Source organism: Scyliorhinus canicula, chromosome 3 (genome assembly GCF_902713615.1).
Source record: "Scyliorhinus canicula chromosome 3, sScyCan1.1, whole genome shotgun sequence".
Lineage (NCBI taxonomy): Eukaryota > Metazoa > Chordata > Chondrichthyes > Carcharhiniformes > Scyliorhinidae > Scyliorhinus > Scyliorhinus canicula.
Window position 1 is genome coordinate 96,860,315 of NC_052148.1, and position 20,018 is coordinate 96,880,332.

At 40.7% G+C, this 20,018-nt stretch overlaps 1 protein-coding gene across 4 annotated transcripts in view; it reads right to left on the minus strand.

Annotated features, from left to right (window-relative positions):
• Window positions 1–4,131: 4,131 nt before the first annotated feature.
• The window catches only part of LOC119962824 (mesoderm induction early response protein 3-like), an 81,047-nt gene continuing 65,160 nt past the window's right edge, over window positions 4,132–20,018 (minus strand). For all 4 annotated transcript variants that reach the window (XM_038790953.1, XM_038790954.1, XM_038790955.1 and 1 more), the window contains 4 exons: window positions 17,724–17,818; window positions 15,427–15,554; window positions 11,358–11,491; window positions 4,132–8,318 (listed from right to left, as the gene is read on the minus strand). In XM_038790953.1, the coding sequence (XP_038646881.1) occupies window positions 7,858–8,318; window positions 11,358–11,491; window positions 15,427–15,554; window positions 17,724–17,818 (818 nt within the window). In that variant the 3' untranslated portion in view covers window positions 4,132–7,857. The remainder of the gene's footprint in view (window positions 8,319–11,357; window positions 11,492–15,426; window positions 15,555–17,723; window positions 17,819–20,018) is intronic.

Consider the following 20,018-nt stretch of genomic DNA (forward strand, 5'->3'; position numbering starts at 1 on the left):
GAGGGACCAGGTCTACTTATACATAAGAGTTGCTTCCAGAGTTCTACGATGAGACCCAGCTCTAAAGGGGAGATAAAACCTTGGATTAAAAAGTTGCCAAATACGGAAAATTACTTTAAAAGGATAAGGCAAGTCAACAAAGTCAAACAAATGAAAGGCAATTTTAGACTTTTTAAAATCAAAGCCTTACATTGGAGTCCATTCTAAGTGCTGCCTACCATATAATTATTGGAGACAAAAACTTGAAGTTATTTAAGAATCAATTAGATACTGTATTGCAGTGGGGAACTTTAGGGCAATTCTGAATTTTAGGACAATTCTGAATGTGTGAATCAAAGTCAAATCATTTTCCTTATCCATGGTTGTCTTGACGTTCACTCAAAGCTCTCCAGACTAACAAAATATTGAATTTGCTAAGACATGGTAGATTGTTAATAAAGAGATCACGATGAAGTCCTTTCTTATTGGATGAAAGCACTGACTTTAGATTAACATGGCACAGATGAATAGACCGCAAAATACCTCAGGTTTCATACCTTGATCGGGAATTGTCCAGTCTGTTTGCATGGGTTTCACCCCCACAACTCAAAGATGTGCTGGTTAGGTGGATTGGCCACACTAAATTGTCCCTTAATTGGAAAAGAAAAATAATTGCCTACTCTGAATTTATAAAAGAAAGGAATTGTCCAGTCAGCCAGGAGCTGAACTGTGTGTTATCAAACACACAATGAAAATCTGTTCAAACTGCAATCCATTTTTGACCCTGGCCTGCAAAGACGTCACTATCGCACCCAACCTGTCGCTACATTCTTCCATCTGCCTTTTCTGGTTATTTGTCACTGTTTGAATTTAGGTGTCAAGATTTAGAACAGTTTGGTCTCCCACCTTGATGCAATTTGAAGCTTAAACACTGGTACCAGCATCAAACCGTCAAAACTGCCTTTAGTTCAAATAGCTTGAAATTTATCAGAAAACTCAATATTTACTGCAAAATGGTATTAAAAGCAAGTTTCCTTGAGGAATAATGTTACAGTGAATCTATAGCACAGCTTTCTTGTGTTCAGGCTGAATATACTATTTTGGAAGTTGGTTCAAATCCAGTATTTCTGAAAGGCATTCAGCAATGGGGATCTCTTCTCAATTGTAAATGGTTGTACAGCAAAGTTAAGCAGGACATCATTTCAGCTATGGGAGTCACAGCAGAAAGCTCCTTGGACAGTCAAAATATATTTTGAGAGTCAGATTCGCAAAATAAATACCTTGAATCAGTCCCTCCTGTTAGAATATGGGATAAAGTTCCCAAAGAAAATTCCCATGGTCCTCTTATAGATTTCAGATTCACTCTTGTTGGTGGCTCTGCCACTGCTGCATATTATTTTCTGTCACGGTCCTCCAAACTCAAATACATTTGTTTTACAGACTTTGCCTGTAAACTCAACAACTTGTGTCATGAGGACATAGGCCCACCCCGTATTCTGAAACTGTGACCTCACTCTAGACCCTTGCAGCCAGAGGAAACGTCTCTGCACTGAGTTTGTCCAGCCCTGTCAGAATTTTATATGTTCAATTGGATGCCCTCTCATTCTTCTAAATTCCAATGAAAACAGCCCCAGTCAACCCAATCTCTTCTTACAATAATCCTGCCATTCCGGGAATCAGTCTGGTGAACCTTTGCTTCACTCCCTCTACAGCAAGTATATCCTTTCATAGGTAAGACCAAAACTGCACACAATACTCCAGTATGCTCTCAACAAGACCCTGGATAGCCCCTACCAGGCTAAATAGCTGGCTTGCAATGCAGAATGCCAACAGAGCGGGTTCAATTACCGTACCGGCCTCCCCGGACAGGCGCCGGAATGTGGCGACCAGGGACTTTTCACAGTAGCGTCACTGAAGGCTACTTGTGACAATAAGCGATTAGCTGCAGAAGTATATCCTTGCTCCTGTATTCAGTTCTATTGAAATGAAATCCAACATACTATTTGCCTTCCTAACTGCTTGTTGTACCTGCATGCTTGCTTTTGTGTCTTGTGTACTAGAACACCCAGTTCCCTTTGTACGCCATCATTTTCCAATCCATCACTATTTAAATACCCTGCCATTCTGTTCTTCCTTCCGAAGTGGATAACATCACATTTATCCACATTATATTGCATCTGCCGTGTATTTGCCCAATCACTCAATTTGCCAAAATAATCTTGAAAGCCTCTTACCATCCTCCTCACCACTCATTCCCACCGAATTTTGTGTCATCAGCAAACTTGGAGATATTACTTTTGGTTCCCTCATCCAAATCATTGATGTATATGGTGAATAGCTGGGACCCAAGTCACCCCCTGCCACTTCTAAAAAGACCCATTTATTCCTACTCTCTGCTTCCTGTTTGTCAACCACTTCTCAATCCATGGCAATATATTACCCCAATCGCATGTGCTTTAATTTTGCACTCATCTCTTATGTGGGGGCTTCATTCCAGCTTTCTGAAAATCTAAGTACACCACATCCACTATTTCACCTGTGTTCTATTAGTTACATCCTCAAAAAACTCCAATGTCAAACATAATTTCCCTTTCATAAATCCACATTGACTTTGTCTAATGTTGACATTTTCAAAGTGTTTTATAACAGGTAAAATACTAGCATCTACTACTGATGTAAGGCTAACCAGTCTTAATTCAATTTTCTCCCTCCCTCTTTATGAAAACATAGGATTACATTTGCCACCCTCCAATCTGGTGGGACTGTTCCAGAATTTTAAAAGATGACAACCAACACATCCACTATTTCCATGGCCACATTATTTAGGGGCTGGTTTAGTGGTCTAAACAGCTGGCTTGTATGCAGAACAAGGGAGCAGCGTGGGTTCAATCCACATACCGGCCACCCTGAACAGGCGCCAGAATGTGGCGACAAGGGGCTTTTCACAGTAACTTCATTGAAGCCTACTTGTGACAATAAACAATTATTATTTTAATACCCTGGAATGTATCAGCTTTCAATGTATTAATTTCTCCACCACTATTTTTGTAGTAATATTAATTTCCTCCAATTCCTCCTTCTCACTAGACCCTGGATTCCTTAGCATATCTGGGAAATTATTGTGTTTCCCTCTGTAAAAGTTTCCATCAGAAAGTGGGAACAACTTTGCAATTCGTCAATATTGACAAGTTTCTAAGTCCTTTTATCAAGGAGAGCCCAGAATATTTAAAATGTATAAGCCTTAAAGTGGAGCTATTTGTGCTCTTAAGAATTCTTCTCCTGTAGAATTTTTGGACTTCAAGAATAACAGTAAAGTCAGCTACCAGGAAAACTAATCCAATTCTCCAGCTTCCAAAATTGGCGAACTCGGGGCAGAATCAACATTTTGTTGTGCGGAGGTTCCAAAGGCATCCACGCCACATGTATTGTTCCTTACCCAAACAACGGAGCAGTGATCATTATCACAAATAATTCCATCGTACACACAAGCTCCAACCAGAACCAGTAATACAAAAAGTAAACAATATACCACAAAACTGAAGTAATTCTGGTGCAGAGACATTGAAAATTGCACGCAATGTCTTGGCCATTGTTAGCCATACAATAAATCTATCCATTGGCCACTGTTAGTCATCCAATAAATCTATCCATTGGCCACTGTTAGTCATACAATAAATCTATTCATTATGGAATCAAACTGAGTTTGCAACAGGATGAATAGTTATTGGATACAGCTTTTAAAAACAGCACAAATTGTTATACTCAACCCTTCAAGTATGTAAAAACACAGCTCTGGCTGCAGAAGAAATTATAGCATGTTATTGTAAGACTAAGAAATATTACCCAGAATTCCAGTGAGCTTCTCTATATGAGTAAGAGTCTGTCATCTTGTAAAAATAACAATAAACTTCAACACATAGTAGTTCCCATTCATTCTCTGGAGATTAGGCAGATTTTTCTTTTGTACGTTAGCAAACTGTAATCAACAACAAATATTGGTGCAGTGATTAACGCATATCATACTTCAGTGCCACAAATTTTGCTTGGATTTCTTAAATGTAGTTTAGAACACGACATCTTGTGAATTTGGGTAAACTCTGGAATATTGAATAAATCTTCATATCACTTCGAAGTTTAACCACTTAACCAAAATAAAGATGAAACTTCCAGACCTTTTATTTCTGGAACGGTGTACACCACATATCAAGATACAACACAAATACAAAATAATGCTGAACAAAACCTTCAGTGTTTATATACAAATATTAAAACCAAATGCAACATTAGAGCATTCCCTTGTATATCTTCAAAACTAAATGCGGTCTTGATTGTCACCAATTAGCCCATATTTTTCCATTGGCAGTTTTATTACTAATTGAAACAAAACAGCAGAAGAGGAGCTGCAGCACCATTTCTTCAGAACAGCATTGCCGGTGTTTTTATTTTGTCAAAAACATTTTAATCAGCATGTCTATATTGATCACCAATACCAAGCTGTTTACATTTTTCACGTTGAACAAACTCACTCTTCTATTCAGATATCAACTTTGCAGATTTCTGTTACAATTGCAATGGTAGTCAAGAGTGTCAACTAGTCACTATGTTACTTTCAAAAAGCAATTTTAATTCACACTGTAGACTTTGGTCAAAAATAAATATCACTAAGCTTCACAACTGAAATTTTTGCAATACAAATGTTTATCCCCAGCCAATAAAGAAAATTGCACAATTTTAAATGACCCAAATGTATGCACTTTGATATTCTTTAGCCAACAACCGTGTATGACCTTCAAGTAAATGGAGCAGTTTATATTAAGAAACTAGTAATTTAGGCTTGTGGGAAAAGTATTGCTATATTGATTACAGCACCTGTTACACTTGCAAATGAATTAGTATATGAACTGACTTCTCAACATGGAAATGGAAAACAATCATCTTTGGCCAGCATTTTAAACAAAGCTCAACAATAAACAGCAAGACCTTCTAAACCCCAGCAGTTTAAATGATGAGATTCTCATTTAGAAAGAACAAAGCAAAATTTCACTGCACTTTTAACTGAAAATTAGGGAAGAAAAGTCTACCATCTGCAGAAATTGTACATAATTACATTCGTTGCAAATTATTGCCCTCTTTAAATATGAACATGAAAAGGAAACTTACAAAATTCTAAAATAGCAGTTCCCAGCAAGTATTTGGTTTTAGTTTTGGTAAGTTATCAGTATCATACACATCGCATTGATCTTGGTTTAGCATATATGCTAATGAGCATTTTGCTTCACACGCCAAACAGAATTCAGAAAAAAACATTTTTAAAAAGTGGATAACAAGTAACCAATACTGGATCTAACTATATGGTTTTTAAAAAGATGTGGTTTAAATTTCGGTCTATTTGGCAAAAAACACCAAACATATGCTTTTAAATAAACTGCATTATTCAGTTAGAAGAGTTAATCAATGCAATTGGCAAGAGAATACATACCCAATAAGGATTTGTGGCTCTTTATTTTTTAAAAATCACAAGCAAATCAATTCTATGAAATTTTAAATTAAACCCTGTAATAAAAATCACACACTTCGGTTTACCAAGGGAACTTACAAAGTCTGAATGCATAGTTAAATTCTGTATTTATAATGCACTAGGAATGGTTTTCAAAATTTCAGAAAGTGCAACTGATGTGAGTGATCAGTCATAAATCTGTGTGAACATTACTACAGACTAGCCTTTGCAAATCCACAGTCACATTCAAATATATAAATGAAGGGATATGTATAGCATTTCCACAAATACATGACCAGTTCAATTAACATTAAGAAAAAAAACCTCACAAAAGACAAATGCATAGATCAGCACATAAACACAGCTACAAGAAGCTGATGACTTGGATTACAATTTCACGCAATACTGGCAAGAGCCAAGGCTACCCGTTACTTCTGTGTCTTGTACCTTTATGCCACTCTGTACTGTCTCAGGACCTAAAGCTTTGTTTATCATACAAGATTCCTGTATAAAAACTGAAAACCATTAGATTATGGCTGTACAGTTATATTCATCTACATAGAAAATCAACCAGTCTTTCAAACCACAGTACCTACTCTTGCACATTTAAAATGCCAATTAGATCAACCTTTGTAATAATTCTGTACAAAATATGTTTTTAAGAGATTGTGAAGAATATGGGGTAGGGAGAGATATTCTTTTCAGGCACGATATAAATATTTACAATAAATGAAAGCAGTTCATCATATTGTGTATCACAATTACTTGACCTCCTTAACATTTTCATGCCATATACACAATTGGTAAAATTATTCTCAAATACAATACAGTAAAACCCTGGATTTTTAAACAGAATAGATGTAAAAGCAGCCAACCAACGGGAATTAACATCTTGATATATTAATAGCTGCATTTTTACAGTGCCACATTAAGAGACCAACAGATCAAATTTTAGACATTAATGGCTTACAATGTAAATTGGAACCTCTAGGAAGAAAAGCTATTTGGATAATAAAAAAATTTCACCATGTAACATGACATTGCATGTACTATAAATATGTAAAACGTACTTGTATATTTTAGGATGCTTGTGTATTTTAGGATGCTAAGTTTTTCCTACTTCTAATAAGGTAGAGACTTCTGACAGTACTTTAATCAGCAGTTGACAATTCTCAGCAACAACTGACACATAAAAGCACCTACTTTACCTCTGCTGATTTGTAAAAACGGATACTAGGTATCCCTGATCAGAAATAATTACTTTAATCCAATATTGGAATACTTGCTCTTCGCTTCAGTCTAACAAGTGTTTTATTTCAAACCTTTATCTTCAGAGAGTCACATTTACAAGATTAGAAAACTGGAATGCATTACGAAGGAGTTAGCTTCAACCTGGTTCATCAAGGTTTAACTGTATTATATACTGCAAGATGTGGGCACATTATTTTATACAAAACACAATGAACTGCTGCAAGAATTTGGCTAGGCTGTCAAATTAGATTTGTTTAAAAGTGGCAAGTCCCAAGCTGTGTCAAAACATTTTCAGCTGCCCCAGGAAATCCCATAAGATATACAATGCAGTTTGAGATACACTATAATACAATCTTTAAAGTCTTTAAAAAAAATAAACATCAATATACAATTATCACAAAATTCAATATTTAATCTAATCAATAAAAGCTTGAAGAAGTTTTAAGCACACAGAAATCTGGCAGTAGTTGCAACCCGTTCACAGATGGCAGCCATGACCAACTCTTGCTAGACGTGTGCGTATCTGTAGGCTTCCTCTCGCTTGTACTTCATCCAGCAATTTTCTTCTAAAGGATGCTCTCATGGCACTGTAAACTGAAGTGCTCTGCTTTAAGTCAATGGATGAGAGAAGGCTCTATTCATGCAGGTCTTTGCACTGATATTTTACTTCTAAAATGCTACATTAGCCAGGGACAAGGCTAGGTACCTGTAAACATTAGTATTCCTCTGTACCCACTTCTGTGACAGTGGTATGGACTCATGGAAGCCATTTCGGTTGTTTCAGATTCTCAATGTTGGTGTCAGGAGGTGAAATGGTTCCTTTGTCTACTGGCTACAAAAGGAGTGGCAATGGCTTGAGAGTTCAAGACAGCATCATAAAGTTCAAATTTAAGTCCCCAACTTTGCTACGTGAACATAATCTCTGAAATGTCTATGTTATTAGGGACTGAAAATAAATGGCTATTTAATTCTTGAGAAATCAAGATTAGGTTCTATAAGTAAAAAGACATCACTGATGTCATAGTAAAAAAATTCAAATTTCCAGTGAATGACTGAACAAACTTGATGGCTCACCCATCAAGTCCACTGTTACTGCATACCACATTCCATAAGAATTTTCAATGCAGGAGTCACTCTGATTGGAGAGCTGTGTGTTGGTGTAGTGCATGGGGATTGATGAAGCCATTTGCTTCACTACCAGACAAGCTGCTAAAATCTGCAACTGAAACAGACATTTTGGCACTAGTGATGTGATGCGTGCGATTCTCGAAATCCACACCCAGGTTATTTACAGAAACGTCATTGATAAAAGATTCTTGAACAGCGATCCCCATTTTCAATCTCTTTGTAGGCCTTTCAGGTTCATCGTTGCACATGCTTATCTGGTTTAAATCAGAATGGTAGAATCCAGTCTCGAATAAATTTAGACAGTCTGTGTCACCATTTGTTGGCAAACCAAGAGACTCTTCTATTAAAACAGGCACATGGGTAGTAGGTCCCTTTGAGTGTAAGCTTTCTAATGGAGGAAAATTGTAGGAATCCAAACAGTTTACATCTGCCACACTGCATGCTGTAGCAACACCGGTCAGTGCTAAAAAAAAGAAAAACAAAATATCTATTACTATCCTAGAAATTCACAGATGTTATCACAGATTAATGAAAAATGTAACTGAAAGACTTATACCAAAACAGTTGTGCTGTCAAGTGACGAGCTAGACTTTAAAATAATTTAAAGGGTAGCCAAGTAAAATGCAGAACAACTTGGGAATTGGAGTGTTCTGTCACTTCTAAACAATTAGGAATACAAGCACAAACACACACAACTGCTTCTCAACTGCCTGACAAAACAGGAAGGTCCCTTTGACACAAAAACAAAATACATCGGAGACTTTGCTTCCAGCACATCCAACTGGCAGGTTCTTAATGCAGCACATTTGAACTAAAATGTCCTTTTACAAACGCATAAACTTTAGACACAAACATCACAGGAACACTATACTTTTTATTTGCCAGTTATCAATTAGAAAGTGACATAGGTGGCTGACTAAACTCTATCATCCAAGACATGGAAAAGCATGATGTATAAAACAAAGTAAGCATCAAAAATAAGCTCAGGTTACATCTCTTCGAAGGCTGCACAGATTAGATTCTGGTCCAGTTTTACAAATAGTTGCACTGGACATTTATTTTTACATCATTTTTATTTTAACCACCATGAGCCAGTGTGGCTTGGTTGATCCCTCTACTTCCTTGACCTACACTTCTGATGATGGAGTGACCAATATTCACAATAAACCCACCGGCTCCCAAGCTACCTCGACTACAGCTCCTCACACTCTGCTTCCTGCAAGAATGCCATCCCATTCTCCCAGCTTCTCTGCCTCCATTCTGTTTCTCTGCCACCGTTGAAAGTCGTGCTTCTGACATGTCTGACTTTTTCCCTTAATCGAGATTCCCTCCCACCTGAAGTTGACGGGAGCACTCAACCCGGTTAGGCCCAATTCCCGCTTGTCAGCCCTAACCCATTCTCTTCCCTCCCAGAACCAGGATAGGGCCCCCCTTAGATGGATGTACCGCAGGGGCTGCTTCCAGAAAGATTGTGCAGATAAGAGACTTGGTCGGCAGTTTGGTTTCCGCTCCAACTAAGGTGAACGCGGGTTTTGAAACTTTCTATTGGGATCTCTATAGGTCGCAGTCCCTGGAGGAGAACCCGGACATGTCGGAATTTTTGGATGGGTCATCTTTCCCATTGGTGGATGGGAGAGGTAGGAGGAGCTGGAATCCCCATTGGGCCCAGAGGAAATAATGAAATGCATTGGGTTGATGTAGATGGGCAAAGTTATCGGCCCTGATAGATTCTCTATTGAGTTTCATTAAAAGAGTTTCATAAAAAGTTTTCAGGATTCCTTGTCCCAGGATTCATTGCTGTTTAACTTGCACAGGCCTCTCTCTCCCTGATCATGAAGGACAAAGATGCCATGGAATGGGGGTCGTTTTGACCCATCCCACCTTTGAATGCAGACGCTATATTACTTGCAAAAATGCTTCCCAGGGTGATTTCGGAAGACCAGACAAGCTTCATTATGGGTCGGGAATTGCCAGCTGTCACGCATCAGTTGTTGAATATTCTTCTTTCCCCTCAAAGGGCCTGAACCGCTGGTGATTTTTTTTCCATGGATGCCAAAAAAGCATTCAATAGGGTGGAGTGGGGATATTGCGAGATTCTCTGGAGGTTTGGTTTAGGGCCAATGTTCATATCTTGGATTTGTCTATTGTATAGGGCCCCCACTACTAGGGTTCACCCAAAAGCCTTGAGCTTGGGGTATTTTCCGCTGAATAAGGGTACAAGGCAGGACTATCCATTGTCTCCACTTCTATTTGCTTCAGCAATTAAACCGCTGGCCCTAATGTTAAAATGTTCTGATAAGTGAAAGGGGTTAAATCAGGGAGGGAAGGAGCATAGGGTGTCCTTGCACGTAGGTGATCTGCTTCTTTATATTACGGTCCGTTTCCATTATGGATATGATAATGAAGCTGCCTCGGAGTTTTGACTCCATCTCTGGGTATAAATTGAATTTGGGCCTTGCTCCATAGATTAAGTCATGCTAATCTGGTGAATGGGGTCAAATCTGACTTGCAGAAGTGGAATAACCTGTTAGAGAAATTTCAACTGTCTGGGACCAATTTGTTTAGATATTCCCAAATTTGTGATTTTTTTTGTAGAAAGCTTTTTTTTCTTTTCCCTTGGCACCAGTGTCCTCCCTTTTGGAGAGGATTTTATCCTTGGCTGGGTCTGGGAGTTATTTCAGGTATGTACGGCCAGATCTCATCAGTGGAGTCAACTCTGTTGAATGAGGTGAAGATGAAATGGTAGGGTGAATTGGGTCCTTTTTTGGATGAGGTGCGGAACAAGGCTCTTCCCAGAGTCAACTCCACATCCTCCTTTGCTGGGCTTAGTTTGAACCAGTTCAAGGTGGTGCACAGGGCTCATCTGACCAAGGCGACTAGGAGTGTTCTTTTTGTTGGCGGTGGACAACAAATGTGAGCGTTGTTCTCGGAAGCCAGCTAACCATATGTTCTGACTGCGTCCCAATTTATTAAGCTTTTGGATCTCCTCCTTTTACACCATGCCAGGGATTCTTAATGTTGAATTGGAGCCTTGTCCATTGGTGGCTATTTTCAGTGTATCGGACTCGCTGGTGCTGCCGACGGGGGTGAAGGCAGATGTCCTCCCCTTCGCCTCGTTAATAGCCCGGGTGGCAGTCTCCTACTTCGCCTCGGGCTGGTGGGTGACCTCATGGCGTTTCTAGGTTTGGAAACCGTCAAATGCACCATTCGGGGGTTGGTATAAGAGTTCTACCCAAGGTGGCAGCCATTCATTTACTTTTTTTTTTTTAAAAAGAGTTAGTCACCGTCATCTGTAAGGGAGTTTTAGTTTAATATTGGCTGGGGGTTTGTGATTGGATGTGTTTATTTTATACTGTCACTTGAAGCATCTGTTTTATATCATCTTATGCTATTTTGTTACAATGAAAAGGTTCTCAATAAAAAAGAAAACTTCAGTTTGCCGTTTGAAGAATCCTCAGACTACATTTTTTGCGTGCAAAAATTAAATGTCTATAATTCTTACCAGAAAATCCAGAACTCAGTAGATTGTGATCAGAAATTGTTTCTTGTCTGCTGACAGAACACATAGATGGAGAATGTACTGATCGACTTAACATTCCCATCTCAGCCTCATCTACCAGACGATCCATGTAATCCCTTAAAAAGAAATGTTAAAATTAAACTACTGCATAAGGTATTAAAATTTAACACACAGCGAAATAGAACTAATAATTCTGGAATGCTGGATAACAAGGACTCCACCCAACTGAAATACTGTTAAAGTTGCATTGTCGTGGAAAGTACGACTTAAGGAACTGCATGCCCCATCTGCTTTTCTCGTGTTTTATCAAGTTCATTCAAGGGTCTATGAAAAATTATTTAAGCATGTCGTCAATTATTTTTTTCAAATAATGGATGAGAGTAATTACCCTTGACATCGAGACAGCATTTGTCTGAGTCTGGCTTCAAGGAACCAGGCAACACTGAGATCAATATAATTGGGGTGGGGAGGAGAACTCACCCACTGTTGGGAGTCTTTACCAGCATAAAGGAAGATGGTTTCATATTTAATGACGGAGGCTTCACCGCCCTCTGTGGTAGAGAATTTCAAAGATTCACCACCCTCTGAGTGAAGAAATCCCTCCTCATCTCAGTCCTTAAGGGCAGTGCCCCCTAGTTCTAGAAACATATTCTGACTTCTACTGTGCGAGCTCAAATAATTTGGTATGCTTCAGTTAGATCACCTCTCATTCTTCCAAACTCTGCAGAATGATGGACTAGGGTGGGCACAGTAAGTCTTACAACACAAGGTTAAAGTCCAACAGGTTTGTTTTGAATCACTGGCTTTCGAAGCGCAGCTCCTTCACCTGGTGATGGAGCTGCGTTTCGAAAGCTAGTGATTCGAAACAAACCTGTTGGACTTTAACCTGGTGTTGTAAGACTTCTTAATCTACAGAATACATGTCGTCGCCTCAATCTCTCCTCATAGAAGAGGAATTAGTCTGGTGTACCTTTGTTGCATTCCCTCAATGGCAAGCATGTCCTTTATTGGGTAAAGAGACCAAAACCTGAATGCTCCAGGTAGAGTCTCACCGAGGCTCTATAGTGTTGCAGCATGACTTCTTACTCCTGGACTCAAATCCTCTTGCAATAAAGGTCAACATATCTTTTTCCTTCCAAATTGCTTGTTCCGCCTGAATGTTAGCTTTCAATGACTTATGAACAAGACAACCCAGGTCCCTCTGAATATCAAAGCTTCCCAAGTTCTATTTAAGAGATACTCTGTATTTCTGTTTTTCCTACCAAAGTGGCTAACTTCACATTTTGCCACATTATAGCCCACTCATTTAGCCTGTCTGAATCTCCTGAACCCTCTTTGCATCCCTCTCGCAATTCACATACCTACTTAGTTTTGAGTAATCAGCAAACTACGAAATATTACATTTGGTCACCGCATCTCAATCATTGATTTAGATTATAATTAGCTGAGACCCAAGCATTGATTCTTGTGATACCCCACTAGTCACAGCCTGAGAATGACTAATTTATTCCTTCTCTCAGTTTTCTGCCCGTTACTCAATCTTCAAACCACCCCAGTATACAACGATTCCATATGCTCTAACGGCAGCACGGTGGTTAGCATAAATGCTTCACAGCTCCAGGGTCCCAGGTTCAATTCCCGGCTGGGTCACTGTCTGTGCGGAGTCTGCACGTCCTCCCCGTGTGTGCGTGGGTTTCCTCCGGGTGCTCCGGTTTCCTCCCGCAATCCAAAGATGTGCGGGTTAGGTGGATTGGCCATGCTAAATTGCCCGTAGTGTCCTAAAAAGTAAGGGGGGGGGAGGGGGTTGTTGGGTTACGGTTATAGGGTGGATACAGGGGTTTGAGTAGGGTGATAATTGCTCGGCACAACATCGAGGGCCAATGGGCCTGTTCTGTGCTGTTCTATGTTCTAATTCTGCTTACTGACCTCGTGTGGGACCTTATCAGAAATTTTCTGAAAATCCAAATACACAACATCCACTGGTTCTCCCTTGTATATTCTGCTAGTTATATCCTCAAAAAACTCCCAATAGGGTTGTCAAACATGATTTCCATTTCATGCTGAATCCGAACATTTTTTATATGCCCAGTTGCGACATCTTTTATAATACCGATATCAGGGCAATAGGTCTATATTCGCTGGTTAGCGCTTTCTCCTTTCTTAACGCAGAACTGAGTGCTGCATTGTGCTCAGATTAGGTGTTAATCTATGGCATAAATAAAAACAGAAAGTGCTAGAAAGTCTCAAATATCTGTAGTGGTTCCGAAGAGGAGCTCTATTGGGCTCAAAATCTTTTGCACAGATAGCATTGTGGATAGCACAATTGCTTCACAGCTCCAGGGTCCCAGGTTCGATTCCGGCTTGGGTCACTGTCTGTGCGGAGTCTGCACATCCTCCCCGTGTGTGTGTGGGTTTCCTCCGGGTGCTCCGGTTTCCTCCCACAGTCCAAAGATGTGCAGGTTAGGTGGATTGACCATGATAAATTGCCCTTAGTGTCCAAAATTGCCCTTAGTGTTGGGTGGGGTTCCTGGGTTGTGGGGATAGGGTGGAGGTGTTGACCTTGGGTAGGATGCTCTTTCCAGGAGCTGGTGCAGACTCGATGGGCCGAATGGCCTCCTTCTGCACTGCAAATTCTATGATATATATAATAATAATAATATTTATCACAAGTAAACGTACATTAACTCTGCAATGGAGTTACTGTGAAAAGCCCCTTGTCGCTACATTCCAGCTCCTGTTCGGGTACACAGAGGGAAAATTCAGAATATCCAATTCACCTAACAGCACATCTTTCAGGACTTCTGGGAGGAAACCGGAGCTGCGAGAGGAAACCCACGCAGACACAAGGAGAACGTGCAGACTCCACACAGACAGCGACCCAAGCCGGGAATCGAACCTGGGACCCTGGAGCGGTGAAGCAACAGTGCTACCCACTGTGCTAGCGTGTGCTGCTAGACCTCAGTTTTCCCAGCATTTTCTAATTTTATATCAGATTTCCAGCATCTGCAGTTTTTGCTTTTATACATAGGTTGTTTCCCCTGGCTAGAGAATCCAAAAAATGGGAGTGGGGGGAGGGGCACAATCTTAGGATAAGGACAGGATCGATCTTATAGGACTGAAATAAGAAGACATTTCTTCATTCAGAGAATTGTATATTTTCAGACTTGTCTAAACAAGAGGATCGAGGCTGCACTGTCATTGAGCATATTAAAGGCTGAGATTAATCAATTTTGTGTCTCTAGACTTGGGGAATTAAGTGATATGCACAGTGGGCAGGAAAGTGGAGTTAAGGCAGTAAGTCAGCCATGATCTGTGAACGGTGTCCTCGCAATCAGTGTTGCAGTGATACAGTCAGGGAATGGTGTCCTCACGATTAGCATCGTAATGAAGCAATCTGGGAACGGTGGCCTCATAGTCAGCATCGCAATGGGACGGCCTGATGGCAGTGCTTTGTATTGCTGCCTCACTGCGCCTGGGACCTGGGTTCGATTCCGACCTCAGGTAACTGTCTGTGTGGAGTTTGAACATTCTCCCCCGTGTCTGCGTGGGTTTCCTCCTCGTGCTCGTTTCCCCCCACAGTCCAAAGATGTGCAGGTTAGGTGGATTGGCCATGTTAAATTTCCCCCAAGTGTCTAAAGGCTTGGTGGGGTTACAAGGGATGGGTCTTAGGTAGGGTGGTCTTTCGTAGGGTGGGTGCAGGCTCGGTGGGCTCAATGGCCTCCTCATGCACAGTAGACATTCTATGGTTGTACCATGTGGGACAAGCTCAAGAAGCCTTATGGTATACGCCTGCACCCATTTCTTATGTTCTTGCCTAGCAAAATGATGGTGAATTAACACAGGTGACTTCAGAACTGATACTATTTTCAGACCCTCACCACCATCTAGCTCCAAGTGAACATGAACAGCTGCTATCTATTTAGATGGGTAATATGGACATGAAATGTTAACTCTTGTTGTCTCCACAGATGCTGCCATACCTGCTGAGTTTATCCAGCATTTTCTGTTTTTATATCTACTTACAGTGCTCTTACTACAGTTATCTACTTACGTAACTCCAGGATGGAGATTGTACCTCTTCTTCCCAAACCTGGTTTGCTGCGCAAAGTAGTCATATCTTTCAGATTTCTTCCACATATAGTAGAAAGCTACACATTCCCCCACAGATCGACTCTTGACCTATAGATTGAACCAAAGAAGCCTTCAGAACAAGGTACTCCAGATTAATTTATACATACTTAAACAAAAAAATATACAAATCCATTAGTAGATGAAAGGTTGTTTCCCAGAATGTGGCATCAAGAACCACCGATATCAGTTTTCTTCATTTGCATCTAATTATGTCTGTTTCAGCCATTGCTTAGATGGTACATTCTTGCCTTTCAGGTAATGGGTTCAAGTTCCACTTCACATCTTGAGCACAACACTGACTCTCCAGTGCAGTTCAAGGGAATGCTGTGCTGTTGGAGGTGGCGTCTTGTGGATGAAGCATTAAACCTATGTTTGTGCTAAGTTTTGGTGTGGGTTGCTATGCTCTGCTGGCTGTAGAATATCACCTTATATATGTGGGAATCATCTATGCAAACATGGCGAACCAAACGAAGCAGAGCACTGACCAGCATGCACTTGATGTCAGGTATGTGGCACGTTGCAAGAACTTTGGCAATAGGGATTTTGTCCTGATGTTGCAGATAGATCTTAAGCAGCAGCAAAGGTGGAAAGTATCTGGTTGCTTCATGTGACACTGCTAAGGTTGTTCATGTTCACAGCCATGAAGAATTGAAAGGTGTGATGGGAGAACTACTGCCTGGTACACTTTGATTGTTGTTTTGAGACAAACTCAATATTCTTTCCAAAGCCTGTGAGTGGGCTGACCGACTGTTGAGCTTGTTCTTGCCAGATGACTGCCGAATTCATTACTTAACATAGTAATGTTGCAGTGAGACTGCCAAGATAGCCGAACTTATGAACAGAGTCGAAGGATGCACTGCTGATTGTAACTATGGGACCATGGAGTTTGTGGCCAGGGGCAGGTTGGTACAAATCTCTCATCTTTTGCAGACTTGTTGCAAGGGCAAAGCAATCAATAAGCAGTTGGGCATCCTCTGGAGTCTTGTTTTTTTTTATTCCATGGGTGCTGCTTGCAAGGCCAGCATTTGTTGCCTATTCCAGCTACTCTTGATTTGGAGTCATATGTAGGCCAGATCAGGCAAGGATGGCCGATTTCCTTCTCTAAAGGACATTAGTGAACCAGATGTGTTTTTACAACAATTGATGATTGTTTCACGGTCCCCCATGGCTGAGACTAGCGTTGAACTCCAGATTTTTATTAATTGAATTTTGAATTCCACTAGTGGCCCTGGTGGGATCGGAACCCGCATCGAACCCAGATCATTAGCCTGGACCTCTGGATTACTAGTAGTGACATTTACCAGTACACCAAGTCTCTTATCTATAAAAGCAGAGAAATAGGCAAACAATAGTTTAATTAGTTCTGTGATTTTTCTGTGAGCATTGAGCCTTTGCAATAAGAATTACCCATCTGGCCAGAGATGAATTTATATCATATCAAAATCTTTTTGAGTGCATTCAAGAGCATGGTTGAAAAATAGATCGCAAACAGGATGGAGATCATTACACAGCCTTGCTTGGTGCAATCAGTGACAGGAAAGGCATTTGATGAGGTACCATACCATGTCACACTGGCAATTATGCAATCGGGAAGTCAGATGATCCTGATCATCTTTTCAGGCAGCCATATCAGTACACCTTCCAGTAAGACAGTAAATATACACATCAAATTTTCACCACTATCCTTTGGTTACACTGTTCATTAGGTTTCCAAAAAAATGGAAGTTACACTGGATAAATGAGATATATATCTATGCTAAATTAAAGAAATACCCCTATTCTGCAAGTCGAAAATCTGCATTAATAGTGATGAGAACAGAGCCCGACAAGGATTGTGAACAGGTCCTATCCAACACTATTTACTGTACTTCAACAGTTTCAGGTAAAACAAATATCAGTGGGTGAAAGATTTGCAGATGTCTCATTAAATTCAGCAGGACAAAGAATGGCACCTAATTCATTATACATGCTTCAGACCACAACTACACTGATCACACCATCATAGACAATAGAAATGCTGCCACCATCCATAATTGCTTATCAGGTATATGAACGCTAATGCTTTGACCACCATTTCAAGCAGGAATAGGCAGCAATATAGACATCCCAAGAATTAATTTTAAAATCATTTTATGAGTGCTTCCCAGTTCCACTCGAAAAAGAATCTTAAAACCGTAATTTAATTTTACATAAAATATGTATCACATTTCCATTTACCTTATTTGCCTGTATTAGATGAAAATCTTTACCATAGAGTCGAAGTGCAAGTTCAAAGTTTCTGCATTCCTCTTCCGTCCAAGCAGACCCCTCATCTGTGAATTGAGCAAATTGAAATTAGGATCACCGAACATAAAATCCTGCAAGTGTTGCGTACTTAAGATCCAAGTATATCACTATCAGGCTAGGTTTTGTCATCAACAGAAGCAATCCCCCACAATCAACATCCTGGGGTTTACCACTGATCAGAAACTGGACTAGCCACATTAATGCTGTTGCTACCAGGGCAGGTCAAAGGCTAGGAATCCTATGGCAAGTAACTCATCTCCTGACCCCCCCAAAGCCTGTCCACCATCTACAAGACACAGAAGGAGTGTAATGGAACACTTGCCTGGATGAGTGCAGCTCCAACAATACTCGAGAAGCTTGATACCATCCTGGACTAGGCAGCCTGCTTGCTTACTCCCCCTTCCACAAACATTCAAACCCTCCACCACCGATGAACAGTAGCAGCCATGTTTACTATCTACAAGATGCACTGCAGCAACTCATCAAGGTTCCTTAGACAGCATTTTCCAAACCCACGATCAATACCATCTAGAAGGACAAGAGCAGCAGATACCTGGGAACCCCACCACTTGGAGGTTCCCCTCCAAGTCACTCACCATCCTGACTTTGAAATATATCACCGTTCCTTCACTGTCACTGGGGAAAAATCCTGAACTCCCTCCCTAACAGCAGTGGGTGTACATGCACCTCAGGGACTGCAGTGGTTCAAGGTGGTAGCTCACCACCACCTTCTGAAGAGCAACCAGGGATGGGCAATAAACGCTGGCCTAACCAGCGACGCCCACATCCCATAAATGGATTTTTAAAAAAAAACAACACTTGCCACTGACTGCGGAGAAAGCTGGCCACAAAGATACAGCAATCTCTGTGGTGTAGAGATACTCCTTTCCCAACAGAAGTTTCAATCTGGTATTCAGGCAAGAAAACCTCCAAGGCATCCAACAGCAATGATATCAACAAGCAGAATAAGCAACCATTGAATTATCCTCACAAACTGGCAAACCAGCAAGTTAAAGCACCATCAATTTTAATTAAAATTTTCAGATGAGGACATAAAAATGATTTAAGATGAAGCTATATTATTGGCAAGCTTTATAATATTTTTTAAATATGGGTTTAAAAAGAATTGAGAAATGTAACATTCCACAAATAGTTTAGCTTCTCAAGATCTGTTTAGGAGGTTTTGTGTTATAAATGGTAGTGTCTCTGCTTCTGAGCCAGCAGCTCCAGGTTCAAGTCCCATTCAGGACTTTACGGCCAAGGAAGTTGCATTCTTTTTTTTTTAAATAAACAATTTTATTCTCCTCCTTTTTCACATTTATCATATTTACAACAAATAATTAACAACAACAAATACAATGGCAACCCCCCCCCCCAAGACAACAATCCCCTCATCCCACCCACCCTCAAACAGCTCCCAACATTTTGAATACAAAACACCAATGAAAAAGAATCATCATTAATTTATACAGTCCAACCCCCCCTCCAACTAATGTCATCCAATTCATGAAAATGCATGATGAACAAGGCCTATGAGTTGCAGAACCCTTCCATCCACGCCCTCAACTCGAAATTTACTTTCTCGAGTGTTAAGAAATCCAGCAAATTCCCCAGCCACGCCGAGGCACATGGCGGAAAAGCTGACCTCCAGCCCAAAAAAAATCCACTTTCGGGCAATCAGTGAGGCGAAGGCTAAGGCATCTGCCTCCACATCAGCTTCCAACTCCGGCCGATCCAACACCCCGAATATGGCTTCTAGGGGACCGGACTAGTGTCTCACGTGCATTACCTTTGAGATTACCCTAAAGACTTCCCTCCAATTTTGGGCAGGACCAAAATATATGAACGTGATGTGCAGGAGGGGGGGCACACCATTTACAAACCTCGTGCATGCAGTTGACACATTCACCTGCCCTAAACCCCCACCCCAGCTCCTCCAACTTTGCAAACCGGCTTCCCAGAAACAAATTCTTTAATACCCTAACTCCCCTCTCTCAAAATTCTCATCCCACCTACCTAGTTCAAATTTCGGATTCCCTCGAACATTTCCTTTGACCCCGCCCACAACCTAAAGTGTTGGTGCAACTGCCTCCAGATCTTGAGTGTCGCCACTACCACTGGACTCAGAGTATTTCCCTGATTAGGAGTGGCGCTGTTGCAAACACCCTCAACCCCAACTCCCTGCATAGACTCTCCTCCATTCTAACCCACTGGGACTCCCCGCTC